This window comes from Prinia subflava, chromosome 21 (genome assembly GCF_021018805.1).
Source record: "Prinia subflava isolate CZ2003 ecotype Zambia chromosome 21, Cam_Psub_1.2, whole genome shotgun sequence".
Taxonomy (NCBI): domain Eukaryota; kingdom Metazoa; phylum Chordata; class Aves; order Passeriformes; family Cisticolidae; genus Prinia; species Prinia subflava.
Genome location: NC_086267.1, coordinates 495,800 through 515,953, shown reverse-complemented (window position 1 = coordinate 515,953; position 20,154 = coordinate 495,800). Strand labels below are relative to the sequence as shown.

The window sequence follows — 20,154 nt, the reverse complement described above, 5'->3', positions numbered from 1 at the left end:
GCACAAGAGGTGCAGGTGGATTTCAGGAATGAGCCAGGATGCTTCCCACTGGGGAATGGAGACATCCTGTAGGAATGTCTAGGAAGCTGAGCGACACATCACACGTTTCTGCACAGCCCAACCCCAGTTCTCACTTAGCTAGCAAAAGACCAAGACTACGGGCAGGAGTTTTGGAAATACTCAAGTCCTTTTGTCAAGTGCAAAAGAGGCACAAAGCCCTTCCGGTCAGAAACACTCTTCTTTATATCAGTTCAATCCATGAGATATAAATTAACAGGGAGTGGCCTCTGTTTCCTTCAGCCAGAGGTGATCAACCTCTCCTATAATTCACTTAAAGGCACTTTATTTTTTCCTATCCAGGGTGATAATGAGGTCAACAATGCCACCATTAGCTCCAAGAACAGAATTCCAGTGTCCTTCAAGACCATCCCAACTTATCCTACAAATTATAAACCACCAGACAAACATCTCCTCCCAGAGCGAGTGCCCCACAGAGGAGAGGAGGGGGAGAAGGACAGAGGGAGCTTCAGATGGCACCATTGGGCTGGGCAGGACCAACTGAGGGAATTCACAGAGGAACCTCAGTCTTGCTGAGGATTCAGGGCAGAAATTTGGTCTAAAAGGAGATGAAAACCAAGTTCTGTGCTGGGAATGGAGGGCTCTTTGCTTTAGAAGAGAGACAGAAATATTCCAGAAAAAAAAGTAGGAAAGCAATCCTGGAAGAGAGACAGGAGGTTCTCTGCTTAATATACAGGACTGGCATTTGAACACCAGGCCAAGAATAAACATACAGGAAATACCATCAAGGTAGGGGAAAGCCAGGATTCCAACTGGAATTCCTTACCTTTTTCACCGTCTGATACAAGAGGGAAAGCAAATTACCATCACATGGTGCAGCTGCTCCACCCTCAGATCCACTTAAGCTCTCACCTGGGTTTTGACATTTTCTGGGTCCTCTGTTTGGCTTTCTCTCTTCAGGCTCGGCTTCCAGGCGTTCTCTGCCTTCTTCAGGTGCACATCCTCCTTCACACACACAGTGATGATCTTCCTGGGCTCTCTCCTCTGGCCCGGCTGAGATCTCCTCGGTCCAACATTCAACAACTAGGACAAAAACATTCCTTGTTATATCCCACTTTAGGCTCACACTGGATAACACACTCCAGGGCAAACGCCAACATCCGCTGATGGCACCGCTGACCACCAGCACATCTGCTGGGACACGAGGAGTCCCTCTGACCCAATACTGCTCCAGGCTGGTCACAGGGAATGTGAAGACACCAGGCACATTTCTCTGGGCAGCTTTTCCCAACAGAGAGATACGCTGACTCTGCCTACACAACCCAGCGGCACTCCAGGTGCTGCTAGAGCGGGGCTGAACTGATCCCGACTGGCCAGAAGTGCCTCTTGGGAGTCAGAAAATCCATAACTGAGACATCACAGTAAGGTGTGGAAGAATTCAGCACTTACAGGTGTATTTCAAACATGCCATCCCAAGCACTTAGACGATGATAAATTAGCAGCTCTGCCAGACATGTTAAGTTTTACTGGAGATTGCTTCCAGCAAAGCCATTTTGAGACAGGAATTACGTAAAACACAGTGAAGGAGTATCACCGCAGTTCCTGCACTCTAAAAATATGGATCCTAACAGATATGGGACAAATTCTGGGTGGTTTCACAGAAGAAAGGGAATCAGGTGCTTTGAAACTGCCTAAACACTTCTGCAATCCTGTGTTATGTGATGCTCCTCCCAAACAGGCACAAAACGTGCCACAGCCAGGGAGCTTTTCACCAGATGTACAAGTGGGAGGGCACAAGACACCCCCAAACCTCCTCTTCATCATCTGAGGGCTTCTGATTAAGGACTAAAGGTATTAGGTGCTATTGGGAGGTTGCTCTTCCCCCACAGTCTTTCACATTTGTGAACTCATTTATCACAAATGGGCAACCTCAAGGTACAAATTTATGCAGCAAAACTCCATTATCAAACCTGGTACTTCCCACAGCAGTAATTAATTTGCTCAGCAGCAACTCACAGAAGATGGGCCATTTCAAAGACTGCTTTGTTCAACAAAGGGATTCAACAAGCATCAAAAAGGCCAAAGCACTGCAGTTACTTGAAGAGCTTCAATAAATAGGAGGAAAGGGCTCTTGGCTGGTGCCTCTTATGTCATATATCAGCCATAAACCTGGGTTTGTGGTTACTGAAAGGCAAAATTCTTCTTAAAGACGGAAGGAGTTGAACCACTTGCCTTTGACAAGGTAAATGCGTGCAAATGAACAGGACCACCAGCAGTGCTGGAGCTCTTGTTTGGGCTTCATTATGGGGTAACAGCAACAGAGGAAGACGTTGTCAGAAGACAATGACCTCACGCCATGACCTGCTCCGTGTGCCCAGCAATGCCTGGGAGAGGGCTCCGAGGGGCACGGTGTCACTGGGCGCCCCTCAGCTTACAAAGACCCCTGTTCACATCTCCGGCCATGCACAGAAATAGCCCAGCAGATTATTCAAACTGCATGGGGCACAAGCCCCATGAACGCTGTAATTCACAGAATCATTTCTCTTGAAGATATCATCAATATCATCAAATCTGACCACTTGCAGCACAACCGCCCCAGCTGATCGCTCCTGAGGAAGCAGTGGAACAGGGAGCTTTCAGGATGTTTTTGTGTGTCAGACACCTTCCTAAAGCAGACACTGATCTCTCCCTACACCCCACCCTGAGCCCTGACTGACCCCGGTCTGGCACAGCAAGGCCTGACAGCAGCCTTGCCTTCACACATCACCTCTGGGGTTACCCAGTTCTGCTGCCCAGGTTCTGACCACGCTGCAGACATGGAGAGAAGAAACTTCCATCCAGCTGAAAAACCAGACAGTGATGTAACAGAAAACTGACTGGCCACAGCCATGTGTGCCTGAGCTCACCACACACCTCCTGCCTGCGGACAGCTCTGTAGTCAGAGCCAGACTGGAGTGTGTCCTGAAAACCCAAACCTTTGAGCTCATTCCCCCCAGAACGGGGGCAAAGCCAAGAAGAGGTGACCTGCAGCCACCCCATCTCCTGCACAGAGGCTGCTCTGGTCTGAAGGACCTCCCAAACACGCCAGACTGTAATGCACAGGGATGGAGTCGCAGAGGCTGGCACTTCCTTGGGCATGGAACTTCCTTGGGCACAGGTCCATGCAAATGTTCCTTTTTAGCAAACACTCACCTCTGAAGGCGGTGCCTCCCGTGGAAAACTGAGGGATGCACGGAGCACCAGTGTGTCACGTGTCACCTCCTCACATCCGCCTGCCTTTGAGCCCAGACCTTTCAGGCATCAACACAACAAATACTTTCTTTGAGACTGTACATTTTTAATATCTGTGAATAAACTCAGTTCAAACTGTTTGATTAGGTTTTCAATCAGTGAACAGAAGCCTCATTTGAAGATGCAGTAAAATAATAGATGGATCTAACTTTTAAGAGAAACGGTCTAGGGCTCTGGTGTTTTTGGCTCCAGATTTATACAGCAAGTTAAAGAGGTGGTAAGCTCAGGCCAGGCTTCCTGTAAATAATGATGGGTCTGGAGCATGGGTCAGTTACCAGGTGCTCCTGCACTAATCTGAATAACCTCTCTTCCGGAGGCAGATGAGCGAAAGGAAAGCAGGAAGACACAGGTACAAGACTCCTGCAGAGATGCCAAAGGCTCACAGCAGCACAGACTGACCTGGTGCTCCCACTCAGGGTGCAAGTCATGGAAATACTTTAGAAACCATCCAAGGAATTAAGGAAGTGCTTCTCCCTCTGTAAGAGGCTTTGAATGAAGACAGTGAAATTGATCTTCCATGCTTGGGAGAGGTTGTGCCTTCCAGGAACAAGAACTGAGGTGATTTCAGTTTCCATCACCTCTTGGGAAGGACAAAGCAAACGCATCCTGTGCAAGGACAGATCTGTCTGCTCCAGCCCACCATCTCTGAGTTTGCATCTCCTCACCTGCCATGTTCACCTAACCCTGCCTACACCAAAGAGCCTCCCCAGCTGCATTCTGCTCCTGTGCAACTCCACCTCGGTGCCGTCTGACGCAACGTTGGTTAATGCCAGAAACAGTCATAAACACATCCAAGCAAAAAGAGGGAAACAAAGACAAAAGCCAAGGAAGCGAAACAAAAGACTCTCAATGTGCCGGAAGCAGTTAGCGCTGAGCTCTCAACATTATTTGGGGCAAGGAAGAGGCAGTGGTTTGATGGTTGATGGCATGGCCTGTGCAGAGGTGGGATGGCTGGGGACAGGCAGCGCACACGCAGGGGTTGCCATGCGTCACGAGAGGGGAATGTCTGGCATTCCTGGGGCTCAGAACCCTCTGATCCTACAACCGCCGGCATCGAGGACAGGCTGGCTGAACCAGGTCACCTTCCAACCCTCCTCCAGAACAAGGCAAGGAGAGGCTCTGCTCTGCAAAGGCGCAAATGTAAGATGTATGTTATGTGCTGAATGCTCCAAATGAACGGGGTAAGCAGGACTTACCTTTTCTCCCCCTTTCCACAGGTCTGCAAAGTGCAGACCCTCGCGGATCCCGCTCAGGCCAACGTCCCAGCATGCCCTCAGCTGGTGATGTCCCACCCACCACTGAAGACTGCCTAGAGGGGTACAATGCAAGTCTTGTTTCGGTTTTTTTTAAACAAGGTTGCACCTTTTTGTAAAGTTTTCTGCCGGTCGTTCTTTATCAACAGTGGGTGTTGGGGAAAAAAGGCAACTCTACAAAAAGGTGCAAAGTCTGGGGGGAGAGGGGGGGATTTGGCTTACCCCTATCGGCAGGTTCCTCAATGGTGGGTGAGGCGAGACCAAGAGAGGGCATGCTGGGGGCCCGCATCGAGCCAGGGAGGGCAATCCAGGGGTGCTCTGCACTTTGCAGGCCTGCGGAGAGACAAAGAGCAACAGCCGCGTTACCCAGATGCCACAGGGCCGGGGACACTCAGGACATGACAGCAGAGGAGGTGCCGCAGCACAACCTGCATGTCCCGAATGCGGGAAGCACTGGTGACCTCACGAGGTTTTGTGGACCAGGTGGTGCTCCAAGAGAAACTGTGGCACCGAGGCAACTTCAAGACACAGATCTGCACCCCATAACTGAGGCACCAGCCACAAGGCTGCTCCCAAACCGGAAATATTACATTGACCCAAAATTGCTGGTTTTGACTCCAGGAAATCTGCACACTTGGAAGCTGGAGTGATTCAGGGAACTCTTCTGGAACCAGCAGGTTTGAAAGCTCCACGATGGCTGTGTCATTAGACACATCCAGATGGACACAGCAGAAGCACCTCAATAGCTGAAAATCAGTGACTGCCCCAAACGCTGGCAGCGTCCTCCTCCAGATAGCACTGACAGGGTAGCACGGGCTGGGGGCACTTGTGCCCCAGGAAAAGATATGGCAGAGGCACGAGTGAAGAACTCACAGAGGGATTTCAGAGTGTGGGCAAAGCCAGACACAGGGAGAAGAAGGGAAAGTGAAAGAAAAGCAGCAGAAAAGGTGGGAAAACAAGGAATGAAGTGACCAAAGCACAGAGGAAAAGCATGTGGAAGCACAGAGAAAGCAGGCACACACAGGTGCTGGCTATATTTTGTTTGTTAGTAAAACAGCTTTGCTCTGTTGGTGTGTTTTGTTGCACAACCCCCAGGATGACGCACTGACGCCGGGTTTGTTGTACGACGAACGCGCGACCGCACACACGACTGCCGGGTCCTGGTGTGGGAACGCTTCCACCCTCTCACACAGGGAAACCGGAAGGAGACTGAACCCTTCCCAAACAACACCTACCCATCACTAACATCCACAACCACAACTGTTTCCAATTTCCCTACATTTTGTCAAGCAAACATCACCCCTGCATTCATCCTGACAAAACGAGAACCATCGGCGCATCGGAAGAGGCCCAAACGCCTGAGGAGGGACTTCATCAGTGTTAAGGCCAGATTTTAAATGAGCAAGTTGGGGTAAACTCACACTTCCAGACACGTTTCTTCCCCCGGGGGCTTGCCTCCCAAAATCAGCAAAGGCTGGTGTGAAGTCGGGGCCTCGTGGCAGGATCCGGGGGTCCAGAGTCCTCAGCGGCAATTTCGGCTGACTGACCTGTGCCGTGAGCAGAGCACACAAACAGGGGCTGCTCAGGGGTGCTGAACTACCAGAGGTCATGCAATCTACAGACATCTGCTAAACCATAACAGTCCTATTAACATCCAAATTAAAGCTTTTAACTGCTCCAGTTTTCGGCATCCACACTTATGCTAAAAATAAGCATTTAATTTAAAATACATCTTCTTCAGGAGACTATTAAGGAAACAGGTAGAGGTCAGAAACATTTCAAGGCTGACAGGAATTATGCAGGATAAAAACATGGTAACACAAGCCTGTTCTTGGTTCAGGAGCATGAAACTACCACCCTCCCTCAAAGCAATGGCTCTTGTGCCAACATGAGAGATGAGCAATTGAGCCCAGGAAGCTCAAACACAAAACAGTGAGAAACAATCATGAAAATAGAAGGTAGATTAAATTTTGGGAATAATACTGCGTTTTACAGTTTGCCTGGGTATGAAACTTAGAGAGGAAATGTTTCTGCATACGAGGATCACCCACATCCCTGAGTCTCAGGAGTGAGTCTGTTGTGGTTCCATCAAAGCCAAGGGACTCCCCAGCTCTCCGTAAGAGCAGAACGAGGCCTTGGTGTCAGCACTCAGAAATCTCAAGTGTTTCACTAAGGCCAGACCTCCAGCAGAGACAATCAGCTGTGAGAAGAGGCTGGAGAGAAATCCTGAAACTGCCGAGAATGGAGTTCTTAAGGATTTTTTATTAGATCAGCTTATAAATAGTGAAGAAACGGCTTCAGATCAAAAACCAGTTTGCCCAAAAGCTTCTCTCTGCTTTTTAATTGATCTAATAAAAACCACTGCCTCTCCATCTAGCCTTGCTTGGATCCTCAGCTCTTCATGGCTGGGTCATTTTAAATTTTAATAACAACCTGGTATAACTTAATCTAGATAAAGACCATCAAAAATACTTCAGCTTTTAATCATCTGTGCACATTCATCAGGCACCAACACTTCTATTTGTAGAATTTTGTGATGAGACCAACTATTCCCACTCCCCACCAAAACCTGGCATGGAAATGGTTCAGGAATGAGGCATTAGGAATCTTTATTTATATTAAATCCCTGCACGTACCTGTTTTATGGGCTCTCCCCTCACCTTGTCGAGCACCACATCGCTGATGGGAGGCAGCCCCTCGGGCTTCTGGATACAGGCAGGCATGAACTGGATATCCAGCAGGAATTCCCGGTCATATTGCTTCTTCCCCTCCGGGTCTAGGGGCTTCCACTGCTCTATAGGGAGAAAAGTCCCTGAGAGTCACAGGAAACAAACCCTCTGCTCACCCAGATATGGTTCTGGTAAATTCAAAGGGACAAGGCTGCTGCACCAGCCTGGGAAATTTCAATTTATTTTAATTTTCATTTTGAAGGGAGAGAGGAGGGCAACACACATAACATTAAAGGGACATGAACAATGGGGCACGTAGAGCCAGGTCCAGAGCAACCACAGCTGGATCTGGTCACTAATTCCAGTTCTAACCCATGTATCTAACTTTGACTTCTGCTCTCCTGTGGGATATAGTTGAATGGGGACAATTCCCTGTTTCTGTGTGAAAATGCAGAAGTTAAAGGGGTTTGTCTGGTGTAAAAGGAGTCATAACCACGAAGTTAAGGAAAGCAGAGCATGGAACAAAAACACCTTCTGAAAATGTGAAGCCATGGAACTGTGAACAAACTAGGCTGGAGATAAAAGCAGAAACAAGAGAAACCACAACCACAGTCCATGATCTGGGAATTACAGCTTTCCACATGGGGCTTTTTGGGTGTGGAGAACCCTGCCTGGTGCAAACCACAGCATAAACCTACAGCCACTTTAGCACAAGGAAAGTCAGCCTCTGGTGGCCTGGAGATGGGATTTTTAGCACTGGCCACACAGTTTGTTTGAATTAGGGAAGAAAACATGTTTTATCTGAAGGAAAACATCCGTATGAGATGCTGCCTTTGGATCTCCCTCATGCCAGACTGCATTACTCAGCATTCATCAGCCCTTCAGGTATTTATTATTCCTTTATTTGACTCCCTAACCCCTGGCTTTGGATCTCACCATCTGCACTCCTGCAGAGGCCATGAGCAGTGACTTACTCCAATGATGGGTTTTAATAACTGGGAATGAAAATACACAGAAGTAATTGCAAACTTTAGCTCTTTATGCAGTTTTATTTCTACAGAGCTTCAGGATACAGGGGTGCAGAAATGGATCCTGGCTGGAATTCCTGGCCTGCCCATTGTACCTGTCCTTCACCACGCAAAAACTCCAGTGCAACAACAAGCAGTTTATGTGTAGTTTCCTTCTTCTGGAAAGCTCTCAACAAGCTGTTTTAATGTGAAGAGCAGCTGGGCACTGTCACAGAAGATCCCCAGTGCAGAGAAAGATAGGGATCAAACACACAGTTCTTCCAAAGGCAGAATTTCCCCTTTCTAAAAAGAGCTGAGCTGAAATCGAGGTCTATTGCACAAGTCTGATGTATGTTGCTTTCCCAGGGATCAATCCCACCCCTCCAGCTGAGTGAAAGGACATCTGGACCCAGCTGGGATTGTTCTGACTGCATCAGCCAATGAATTATGGATTAATTTCAGGAAGTGCTTGGCTAGTGAACTGGTCAGGTACCCTGAGTGTGCTGAGCTATGAAGAGGCCTCTGTTTCCCTCACACGATGTGATTGTGCTGAATTAAAAAAAACAAAAGCAATTGAGGTCTTTGTCAGAACAAAGTAATGCAAAAATAACCACTGCAGTGGAGTCCCTTAATGAGGGTGCTTCTTGCCCACCAGGTTCTCCAAGTCCTTCCTTATTATTATTATACTCTTTAATTTCTGGGCTCCTAAAAAAATAACTACTTTATTTGGAGGGAGTTTCACTTGAATTTGAGAAATTGTTTAAAAACTGGGAGCAACTGAGAAGTTGGTCTCAAGTTCTCTCTAAATGAGATGGATTACCTGAGGTTCAGATCTATAAATTACAAAATCTACATAAATAACAAAAAGGTTAGGTCTTCATAAATAACAGAAACACTTTATAGATATCCTAAACAATGGGACAGAGCTGGGCAGTGCCTGGATTGAAAACCACAAACTGTTTCTCTTCCTTAGCTTTTCTAGATATCCAAAGATCCATGCAACTGTTTAGCCAGGAAATTAAATCTTTATGAACACACATATTTGTATTTAGGACCCAATGAGCACTTCCATTTCTTATTTAACCACCTCTTATTTCAGGGGTATATTGGTTTATGTGGAATTTCTTGGATGGTTTCCAGCTGTCAATCACACAGGAACCAACTCTCTGCCATTTCCACCGTGCTGTAGCTAGCATCCAAATGCACAAAAATTTCAAGGAATTAGGGATTTTCTCTTCTCTTGACCACAACCAGCAAGACAAAACCAATTTTCCCCTTTTGCCCCCTGAAGATCTCTCGGGGCCTGCTGGGTTGCAGATCTCGGCAGATCTGCACACAGAGAACACTGAGTCCCCTTCCAGTCCCAATGGGAACATCTGTAGGAATGACACCTGGTGTCAGCAGCCCTTACAGGAGGGAGGCAGAGAAGCAGAGTGGGGCAGGACTTACCTGGTTTGCACTGGTACACGGGCCCCTCTCCGGAGCTCTCTGTGCAGCCGGAGTTGGCGTCGGTGCCCTCGCCCTCCGAGATGCTCTCGGCACCGTTCCGCACGGGCTCTGCCTCCGGCTCCCCGTTCTCCTCCACGGGTTTCACCACTTTGAGCTCTAAGGGTTCCCTCTCCGGTTGAAGCCCATGGCTCATTTTCTCCTGGTCAGATTCAAGTACTTTGTCCCCTGAAGGTTCCTCCTCCTCCTCCTCCTTAGGCTGGACCATGGACAGAGGCAGAGGTTTCATTAGAAACACCCTGACAAATTCAATGCACGTGAAACATGGATTGTTCTCTTCATGGATTCATGTGGCATTTTTTGGGAGCAGCAGGAATACAAATGTATCTTACACAGGGAGATGGAACACCACGCTGAGCCAACTGGGTGATTTATCAGCTCATTCCCATGGGTAACCCACTGATAATTAATGGTGCAACTGGAAAGACTCAGCATTGCCATGAAATCCCCACAGGATTGGATGGAGGGTATTGTTAAGCCACATGCAATCCCAGCCTGGACAGACAACTCTGCTTTCCTCTTCTCCTACCATCCATGACAAAGGGATGGTAAAGGACACGTGGTGCTTGTTTGGGGGGATTCTATCTTTAAATGTCTGCTGCCAACTGGAGCAGATCCCACTAAGGAAGGCAATGTGAGATCCAGCCACAATTCCAGCCTCTCAGTTTGAGGAAAAAGCATTAATAGTATCCCTGGCTGTTAATTTTAGAGCTCTCCAAGGACACAGCCTGATTGTGCATTCAGACGAGGAGGCGTTGGAATGCACTTCTCCCGGGAGAAATCCCAGCACATCTTAGCACTGAACAAAGGAATAACTTCATTGAGGATGCTCTGGAGGAGGCTCCCGATCCTTTTGCCTCCCCACCTGACAGCACCACATCCTAAAACGCTTCTTGCAGATTTTCCAAGAGAATTCTCTGACGAATTCCTCAGTGGAACTGCTGGGTGGCAAAGGAGATGTGACTCCTCCAGGGGAGGATGACGTGGAGGATGAACCTGCTGGTGCAGCCTAAGTGACACCCTTTGCTCTCTTGCTGTGCATCACATCTGACCAGTTTCAGCTTTTATCCACACACTGGGCAGTCTGAACTTTTACATTTTTTCCTCTCTTGCTCCCTTTCTGATTGATTCTAACCCCATATTGACCAAAGATATTAAGCACAGCTCCCTGCTGCAATATCCCTACCAGAGCAGCAGCGAGGGAGGTTTTCTTTTATTCTTCTGATCACTCTTGAGGTGGTTTCACCTGAAAACTTCTGCATTTGCATTTGTCAGCTTCTCCATCAGTTGGTCACCAGGAAAACTACCCTTTGCCATGATATCCCTGTGCAAGAGAACCTGCCAAAAGTCAGGATGGCGGCCTGAGACCAAAATGGGGATGTGCTTGAAGGATCCAAAACCACTTTTCCCTCACCCTTCACTGAAAGGGTTTCCTCAGTGCTGGGAGGCTGGCAGAAGTTTTGTGGAACCTTCTAGTGGAAAGAGTCTCCTGCCATGGCAGGGCTTGGAAAAAGAGGAGTCTTTAAGGGCCCTTGCAACCCAAACCAGTCTGTGATTCTGTGACTGTACTAGTCATTAAACTAGGCAAACCCAATAAAAACTGAAGAGCTTTAAAAGGGAGCAGACAGACACCTGTTACCAAAAGGATGCTGAGGAATACCAGAGTTCCTCCCCAAAACTCTGCCCTGGATCCTGTGAGATAACGAGGAAGCAATGTCTCCAAAGTACAATTTCAAGAGAGGAACACCATCTTTAAATTTGGGTAAAGCAGGACTTTGGCTCCCTCTCACCTCTGTTTCTGCCTCTGTCACCTCCTCAGTGGCTTGGGTCCGGTCTTTTGGTTTCTTCCAGGTCTTTGGTGCAGTTACAGCAGTTTGGGCTGCAATGTAAATGTGCATCTGTTACAACACTGAACCACACGGAGCTGATGTGGCCATGAGTGGTGAGTTTCCCTCTCAGGGGCTGGTCTGAGGCACAGGAAAACGAAGCAGTTGCAGCCTTGTGGAGGATTCAGCTCAATTTAACCACTCTGGCTTTCAATGAAGCAATAACAATCATTAGAATGACATTAAAACAAAGGAACTGTTTTACAAGTTGCTCATTCAAGCTCGAAATGGCACTTGGGGTAGCAAGGAGGTCACTGCCAACAGTACAAGGACCATGCGGGGAAAAAAACCTTCAGGAAGTCGAGTTTTTGGAAAGATCCGGTGCTGGCTGGGAGAGAAGGCTGTTCTTTACATATTTTTCTCAAGAATTCTAACACTGTTATAATATTAACCATAAACAAGCCCAAATTTCCAGTATCTCATTCAAAAGGAAAACTCCTTCAATCCTGCAGCACTGCTCTGAGCTGGATTTGTATTTCAATTTAAAAGCAGGTTCGTAACTCCACCATTAATGATCTCCCTGGCCAACTGAGTGAGGAAACACCACAGAGTATTCCCAAGATCAGCACTGATTTACTCCAATCATGTTTTCCCTCTAAAGGGTAGAAGAAACCACACAATATATTAAGAGGAGGCAAACCCATTAATCTAATCTGCTCCTAATTTGTGGCAACTGCTCCCAGCTTAAATTCCGACCCCAGGCACAGATGCCCAGTGAACAGAGTGTAAATGGGATTGATTTTGTTACTGAAGTTTACCACAGATTTCCAGCTCTGGCCTTTGGTTTCCAGCAGATACTGTGGAAAAACCCAGTGCACACTTCCTTTATCACAATAAAATACAATTTTGAAAAGTTCTTCACTATGGATAAATAAGAAGAGTTAATAACAGCCAACTCTCTTCCTAAGGGCATGGAGCAAATGGGATTTTCTGGGTTCCCACTGCCCCAAAGGATACATATTAGCTTCCGTGGCTTCTCCAGAGTGCTTCCCTGTTTACAGGGTGACCATGGACCTGCAGACACTCCACAGATTCCCGTGGGAATCACCACATCCAGGCCCCAGCCCAAAGAGCAACAGGAGGTACTGGCGCTGATGGAAGACTTTTACCTTCAGGCTGAACACTCCAAAAGCGAAGTTAATTAAAAAAGGAAAGTCTTATTTAAATAGTCAAACATCATCTCCTTGTTCACAGAACCAACAGCTGGAAAAATCACCCAGGTTTTCCAAGCTCCAGGTCCTGCACATCCCATCCACTGCATCTCCCAATGGAGAGGCGTTAAGGGCTGGGCAGAGCCTCAGCACAAATCCTGAATTTCCTGGGGCTCAAAGGAGGGGAAAGGAAGGGCCAAGCAGGCCCAGACTGCAACATGGCTTTGTCTCCCATAACTGGGATCAGCCTTTACTGCTGCTCCCCGCACCCTGGCAGGAACAGCCCAGTTATTCCCACTATCCTGGGGTAAAACCAGGGCTGGGAATTATCTGTGTCCACACACAAGGTAATTTCTGGAATTCAGCAAAGCACAGATCTAAGACAGGCTCCCCAGTTCCCTCCATCATAAAACCTGCTTAAAATTCAGTGAAAATTGAGCACTTTTCAAAGTGCTGTTTTCAGTCTTCTGGTTAGGTGATGTCACTTGCACACTTTCAGGGGTTTCTCCAAGAAGGGATTAGGTCTCCAAAGCAACAACCTCAATTTTGCCTGAGCCAAGTAGTTTAACTGATCAATCCCAAAAGTTTTTAATCTGACAGAATTGCACTCTCCTCAAACTCAGGCCATGGAAACCATCTACGGTGTAAAATAACATTTCATTTTTAACTGCACAGAAATAAACTCGGGGGTCATGAATTTGGGGCTGGCAAAGGTCCGGAGTGTTTCCTTCCTTAGCTGTCAGGATGTGAACATTACTGCTGCTCAAGTATACATTTTTCCACCTTTTTTTGGCAAAAGTAAGCTCTGTAGAGGCTGCACTCCTGCCAAGCCTCCCAAATGTGTCTTGCCTTAAATCCCACGACTTCCATCAGCCTGGAGGTTCTGCAGCTGGAGCAACCCCCAACTGTGTTGTGGAATTCCCCAGGATGGATCTCTAGAGAACTCTGGAGACCTTGCTCAATTTTCCCCCCTCTTAAAATAGCAGACACCAGATTTCTTTTTTTCTGTCAAGATCACATTTCTGCTGCAGGAGCTCAAAGGAGAATTTGTACTGCTGTGAGTTTGGGTGCCAACCTTCCCAAGCCCCAAATCCAACAGGACAATGGCGTTATTCATCTGAAGAAGGAGTTTCATCTGTGAGGCTGTAGGGAAATACAAGGTAATACGTCCAGTTTGGCTCTTGGAGAGGGACAACTCTGGACACTTCTGGTCTTCTTTTCATCTTTCCTGGCCCCAACCTGAGCAACTTCATGTGCTGTCCAACAGCTTAATTTCTGCTCAAATGCAGGTTCATTTTTGCCACTATTTACACTTCCAGACCTTGTTTTCAGCTTATTTAATTCCTTTGAAGAAGGGACTCCAGAAACCCAACCAACACTCTGAGCTCTTATCACAGCTTACAAAACCAAGGGCGATAACAGGAGTAACACAGATTTACTTTAGGACTGGAAAGAAGAACAAACCCTAATTCCAGACTATCCCACTCCCAATGATAACCCCACCACTGCAGGGATCTGCTCGGCAGGCCCGGCGCGCCCTCAGCCCATTTCTGCAGCTGTGTCACGTTCCCCAGTGGAACATCTTCCCACAGGATTTAACCACCCGCGAGCTCACGGCCCATCCAGTGGGACACGAGGCCTCTCCTCTCTGATGTGGTGCCAACTGTGAAGCTTAATTAATACCAGCTCTTATATTTTTATTTTATTATCCAACATTCCATGAAAGACCAAAGCAAAGATTCACCATTGCCTTCCAGCTCATGAAAAAGAAAATCTATTCCAGTGGTTATGGGAGCAAATCAAGAAAAAGGCGACACCTGATTTATGTTTCTGTCTCTCCAGGTTTCGGTGCTGGAGAAATTTCTCCAAGGTATTTCCAATTACAGCCCACGTTGCTCGTTACAGTCTCTCCACCCCAGAAACTCCAGAACTTGCCAAAGCTGGGCTACTTAATACAGAAATATGTCTCATAAACATGCTCTGCAGGAAACAGCCCTTTGAATTCCATGTGTATTAAGTTCTTTCAGCTTCCTGTGTTCCAAGGAGTTCTTTCTGGGACACATTTCAGTCACTTGTTTTCCTCTTTGCTTCTTGTAATAGCCATGATAGAATGGGCCTCAGGTCTCTGGTAGCACCTTCTGCAGAAATTCCACTCCAGCAACAAAACACTTTTCCTGTTTCGTTGCCTGGAAAGTGCTGATCCCTCACTGTAGCCACAGAAACCCCAGAATTTAATAAAAGCAACAGTCATTGATGACTTTTAGCCAGGTGATGTTTTTAGTGTGGATTGGAGCACCCAGGTCCTCTCCTGAAAATCTGTTTTTCTCCTCGTAGAGCAGATGAGTAGGAATTAATTACTTTAAAAAGCATGTGCTCTTGCCCCTAGCAGGTAACAGGCCTGCCTGTCCTAAAAACTCCAGGCAAAAATTACTGAGGAGGCAAGAACCCAATCTGTGCCCTGGGAAAAGGGGGAACGTGTCCCCTTTTGGGCAGATGCTCAGACCAGGAACACGGTCAGCAGCAAGAAACCAGCCCTGGGTACAACATCCTGCACTGCTCAGTGGTTTAATGCTTTGAAATCCACCAAATCCTCCCCATTTCATGCGGACGCACAACCAGTGATGCTGATGAGGAGGGAATGATGATCCAGTGACTCACAGACACAGAGACTGAACCACTAAAGCTGCAAACTTTGCTGTGAGGGTGTTCAGAGTAGGCAGAATTCAGTGCAAAATACAACAATGGTGCTCCAGTAGAATCCCCTGACCTTGGAAATCTGGTGGAGACCTAAGGGCAGTGGAAAAGGGAGAAGTGGAGGTTCCCCTGGATCCCCACAGGATCAACTCAGCTCTGGCCTCTCCCTGCAAATGCTGAAAAAGCTGTTTTGTTGAGCTGTAAAAAAAGAACTGCTGCAGGATAAAGATGTTTAAGGGTCTGAATATATTTTCTTTCTTGCCACAGAGCTCTACAGAGTAAAAAATCCAAGTCTGGTTTCTCTGACTGTTGGACAGAAGGTGTGTCCTGTAAAATACTGCAGGAACAGGCAAATCCCTTTGCTCATCCCCAAAAAGCTGCCACCTCCAGCACAAAATACGGGATCCACCCAGCAGCTCGCCAAGGAGGGGATGAAGGTCTCATTCCCAAAACCAGGCAGGCCAGCTTATAGCTATGAAAAGGACACGCAGGAGGAACTGCTGCAGGAATGAGATGATCCTGAGAGTCTCAGCACTGTCCCAGCCAGCCCAGCTCAGCTCCCTTTAAAGGGAAAGCAGGGGGATGATTTGTGGCCAAGCTGCTCTGTAATAAAAACACTATTCTGCTGAAAATCCCAAAGAAATATTGCTCAAAGTCACAGAGCTCACAGCTACCAGCATGTGCTTGAGAAGTTTCCCTTATCCCAGGTTTAATCCTAACTCCAGAGATCATAAAAAAATCTCTTGGCCTTTAGTCCAAGAAAAACACGACAATATAATGCTTTCTTCCTTGCTCCTGAGGGTTAGCATTTGGATTTTCCAATGTATATGGCAGACATGCTGTTCCTCGTTCCTGAATCAGCAGGCAGTCTCGGATGATGTTATTTCAATCTCTCTTCCTCTCTCCAAGAAAGAACTGGAAAACTATTGCTGAAAAGAAGGCTGGCAGAGAAATGCAATAGTTTGGGATCATTAAATCAGGGGCAAAGCACAAAAACCACTTGGAGATCTTCATGCTTTTTTTGAAGCCCTGAGCTTTTACTAGAAATCTGAGTTTCAAATCATGTTTTACATGACTTGAAAACTCCTTGTTTCCCTGTTGCCAAAGCCAATGGCTTGGCTAACGTGTGCTCTGGAGCATAATGACATTACAGCATTAAAATTAATCTTCTGCATAATTAAAAGCCCAAACATTTTAAGTTAATTTTTTTTTGATTTAAACTACAGGCCATTACAAAGCCAGCAATAACACTGCAAGCTGGAACCTGCCTGTGCAAAACCTTATTTACAGAGTCCCATTTCTCCTCTCCTTTGTAAGGAAATTAATTTGGGTTATGAAGTAGCTTGGATTGAAAGAACAAGTGCCAGAGCAGTGAAATGACCCAAGTGAAATAAAAATAGAAGAAGATTAACAGGAAAAAATCCTCATGGTCGGTGTAGTAAAGAGATCTTTCTTCTCATCTGTAGATACTGGATTTTAATATCAGCCTATTGAGCATCACCTGAACACAGAGCAGGGCCAGCCTCAGCCTTTCAGTGCATTTAAGAGCAAAGTCTGAGATTTCTGAGCCCATTTCCCATTTACCAAAAAAACCCTCTTAAAAAATCCCCGTACAGGGTTACGTTACTGTATAGGGTACATGCTCCTTTAAAAAAATGAAACCAGCAGAGATCCAAATCACAACTGGCTGTTTGTCCTCTTTGTCCAAGCTTCACCAAGTTCCAAGGAATTGAAATAACTGCAGAACAGGATGTAGAAAATGTGATACATGAAATGCTTTAACACTGCTGGCTGGGTGTGAAGAACAGCCCCCATTACACCCTTCCAGCAGCAAATACAAGGAATTGATCATTTAACTTCTTTTCCACAATTTGATCTCCAGGAAGTCCTGCAAAAAAAGCCATTTTCCACAGGAAACACAGAGTGTTAAAAACACAGTACCAAACCAGAGATGTGGCAGGGCTGAAACCAAAGGCAGGTAATAACACTTGGAGAAACAGGCTGGATTTTAAAAGGCAGTTGCAGAAATTGCGATTTTAATGGATTTTAAACTGTAAACTGCAGAATTTAAATTTTAAATTGTAAATTGTACATTTTGCTTATGTGTGACTCAAATGAAAAGCAGAAGCATCACTAATGAAGGCTGGGCAGGTAGAGGTGTGTGACACTGAGGTGACAATGGAGTGTGACCCAGGTGGGTGATACTGGTGTGACACTGGTTGTCAGTTGTTTGGAAGAGTGTGAATGGTCCATTTCATTTTCCCACATCTGGGAACACTTGTGACACATTTTTACAGCTGGAAAAGAACCCAGTCAAGCAGTGCTGGAAACTGGTGGCTGGGGCTTCATCCCAAGAGCTTCAGGGTCTCAAAGACAGAGCCACAGGCCCTTGGTCCGACCACTCACCAGGGGGGGAACAAGAGCTGTGGCTGCCCTGGAAGTGTCCAAGGCCCGGCTGGACCCTGGAGCTTGTAGCAATCTGGGATAGTGGAACATGCTCCTGCCGATGGCAGGGGGTGGCACTGGATGGGATTTAGGGTTCCTCCAATCCAAACCATCCTGGGATTCCATGAAGAGCAGTGTGCTCTGCACCCCCCGCCACCAGCCCTATGTTGCCATGAAAGCATGAGCCCACCCCAGCCTGGGACACTCATCCAAGTCAGTGACCAACTATGAACAATCAGGAGGGATTTCTACCCCTGCCAACAAAGATCAGCATTTCCCAATCACAGTGGCCACGAGGCACCACCAGGCTTTTTTCTTTTGCAGACAGAAACAGAAACATCTGTTGGGAGAAGAAAAACCAGTTTCCTTCATCCTGCAGTTCACCACATGAACCCACAGATCCCAATGCTTACCTGGGACAGGACTCCTGCTCGCGTTCACACTCAGAGCCTCCCGGTTCTCCTCCAGTTGCCCATCTGTTTCTGTCTCTTCCTTCTTTTCAGTATCTTTTACCTCTTCGCTAGGAGTAGTTCTTGTGCTCTCCTCTCCTTCTAAATCTCCCTGGACAACAGGGAGGGCACTCGGAGATGGGAGAGGAGGTGGTGAAGGAGTTGTAGTGGTAACAGCAGCAACAGAAACTGGAGGGGATGGGGGCGGCGGGGTGGGCGGCGGGGTGGGAGGAGGAGAGGGGGCAGCGTGAGGAGCACTGGGAGGTGATGGAGCGCTCTCCAGCTCTGCCAGGGGGGCCTCGGGGGGCTCCAACTCCACAGTCAACGCTGCAGCTTCTGCCTGGGCCACCTCTGCCACGGGCTCGGCCCCTGCGGCCCTGGTGCTGCTCGTGTCACTGATGACACCAGGCCCGGCCGGCACCGGCACCGGCGCATCACCGGGTGATGCTACCGCACTGCTGGGCTCTGTGCACACCTCGGCCCTGGGCTCCTCTGCAGGAGGAGGGGCTGCTGGCTCCGGGAAGGCTGTGGCACTGGGTGTAGGCATCGCCTCCTCTCTGGGGGCTGCCAGTTCACATTTGTCCTCCGGGTCAGCTGCGGGTGGGGCTTTGCTGGACATGGGGACGGCAATGGCAGCCGCGGGGACAGCTGCGACCGGAGTGGCTGGGGCTGGCGATGGAGCACGAGGAAGTTCTGGTGGGGTTTCCACTGAGGTGGGGGACTCGGCTGTGTGCCCAGCTTGATCTTTCTTCTCCCCAGTAGGTTCTGGTCTGAGGACTGGAGAAGGTGGTTTTAATACTGGATCTGGTTTTGGCTTCTCTTCTGGGAAAGGAGAAAAAAACCCATTATCAACAGCAAGGCAATTCCATGTTCCTGCCTGGTGCCTTGGCTCCCTTGGTTCCCATTCCTGCATTCTGCCAAGGAGCTCTGAGGAAGACACCATAAGCCCCCGCACTTCACTGGGAATTGAAATTTGAAAATATAACCTCTGCCATCCTGAGAAGAGACAGATCTGGAGAGACTCACTGCAGCCTTCCAGTGCCTAAAGGGGCCTTATTAAACAAGGAGAGCAACTATTTACATAGACAAAAACTTACAGGACAAGGGGGATGGGTTAAACTGAAAAAGGAGAGATTTAAATGAGATGTTTGGAAGAAATGTATCAACACAACCCCCAAAAGCTGGTGCAGAAAGAAGTCCCTGCACTTATCTCATGATCAGCAACAGACTTGGTGATCCCGTCTCTGCCATGACTGTCACACAGCCCCCAAAGCTATGCTGCAGCTCTGTTGCCTCCCACTTCTACAAAAATATGAGCCATTATCATTTAGGATCTTACAGGAACACTAAACTTCTTCAGGGCACTGTTACACCAGAAAAAATAATTCTGGAAAAGCCAGAGGCACAAATCTGCTCTTCAGACTAGGAAGTCAAAAGTTACAACCAACCCCAAATCATCAAAATTCAGGTAGAACTGAACAGGTTTGGCTCTGCTGGCTCTGCTCTCCCTTTGGGGCTTATTCAAGAGCTCAGCTGAAGAGAATGGGTTTTTGAAGGAGAACCAAAGCGTTTTTGAAGGAGAATCCATTTGAAACTGCCTGGAGCATCAAATCCTACCTTTAGGAATAGTGGGAGCAAAAGTGAACTCTGCTTGCAGCCATCAGCAGCCCCAACAGCTTTACACTGGCCCATGGCCAAAGCAGTAGTTTATCAACCTAATGAGGCACCCAGGGACATGGCTTTGGAAAGGATGACAAGTGAGGAAAGATATGGCAAAGAGAATCC

General features: G+C 47.5%; 1 protein-coding gene across 10 annotated transcripts in view; it reads right to left on the bottom strand.

The window, feature by feature from the left end:
* The window catches only part of EIF4G3 (eukaryotic translation initiation factor 4 gamma 3), a 142,745-nt gene that overhangs the window by 23,572 nt on the left and 99,019 nt on the right, over window positions 1–20,154 (bottom strand). For 9 of the 10 annotated variants that reach the window (XR_010082838.1, XM_063417465.1, XM_063417467.1 and 6 more), the window contains 7 exons: window positions 18,334–19,191; window positions 11,535–11,623; window positions 9,688–9,943; window positions 7,199–7,356; window positions 5,984–6,109; window positions 4,785–4,895; window positions 931–1,101 (listed from right to left, as the gene is read on the bottom strand). Coding sequence is in view for 9 of the 10 variants with exons in the window: in XM_063417465.1 (XP_063273535.1) it covers window positions 931–1,101; window positions 4,785–4,895; window positions 5,984–6,109; window positions 7,199–7,356; window positions 9,688–9,943; window positions 11,535–11,623; window positions 18,334–19,191 (1,769 nt within the window). In the remaining variant the exon portion in view is untranslated. The remainder of the gene's footprint in view (window positions 1–930; window positions 1,102–4,784; window positions 4,896–5,983; window positions 6,110–7,198; window positions 7,357–9,687; window positions 9,944–11,534; window positions 11,624–18,333; window positions 19,192–20,154) is intronic. The other variant, XM_063417470.1, reaches the window with a different exon arrangement.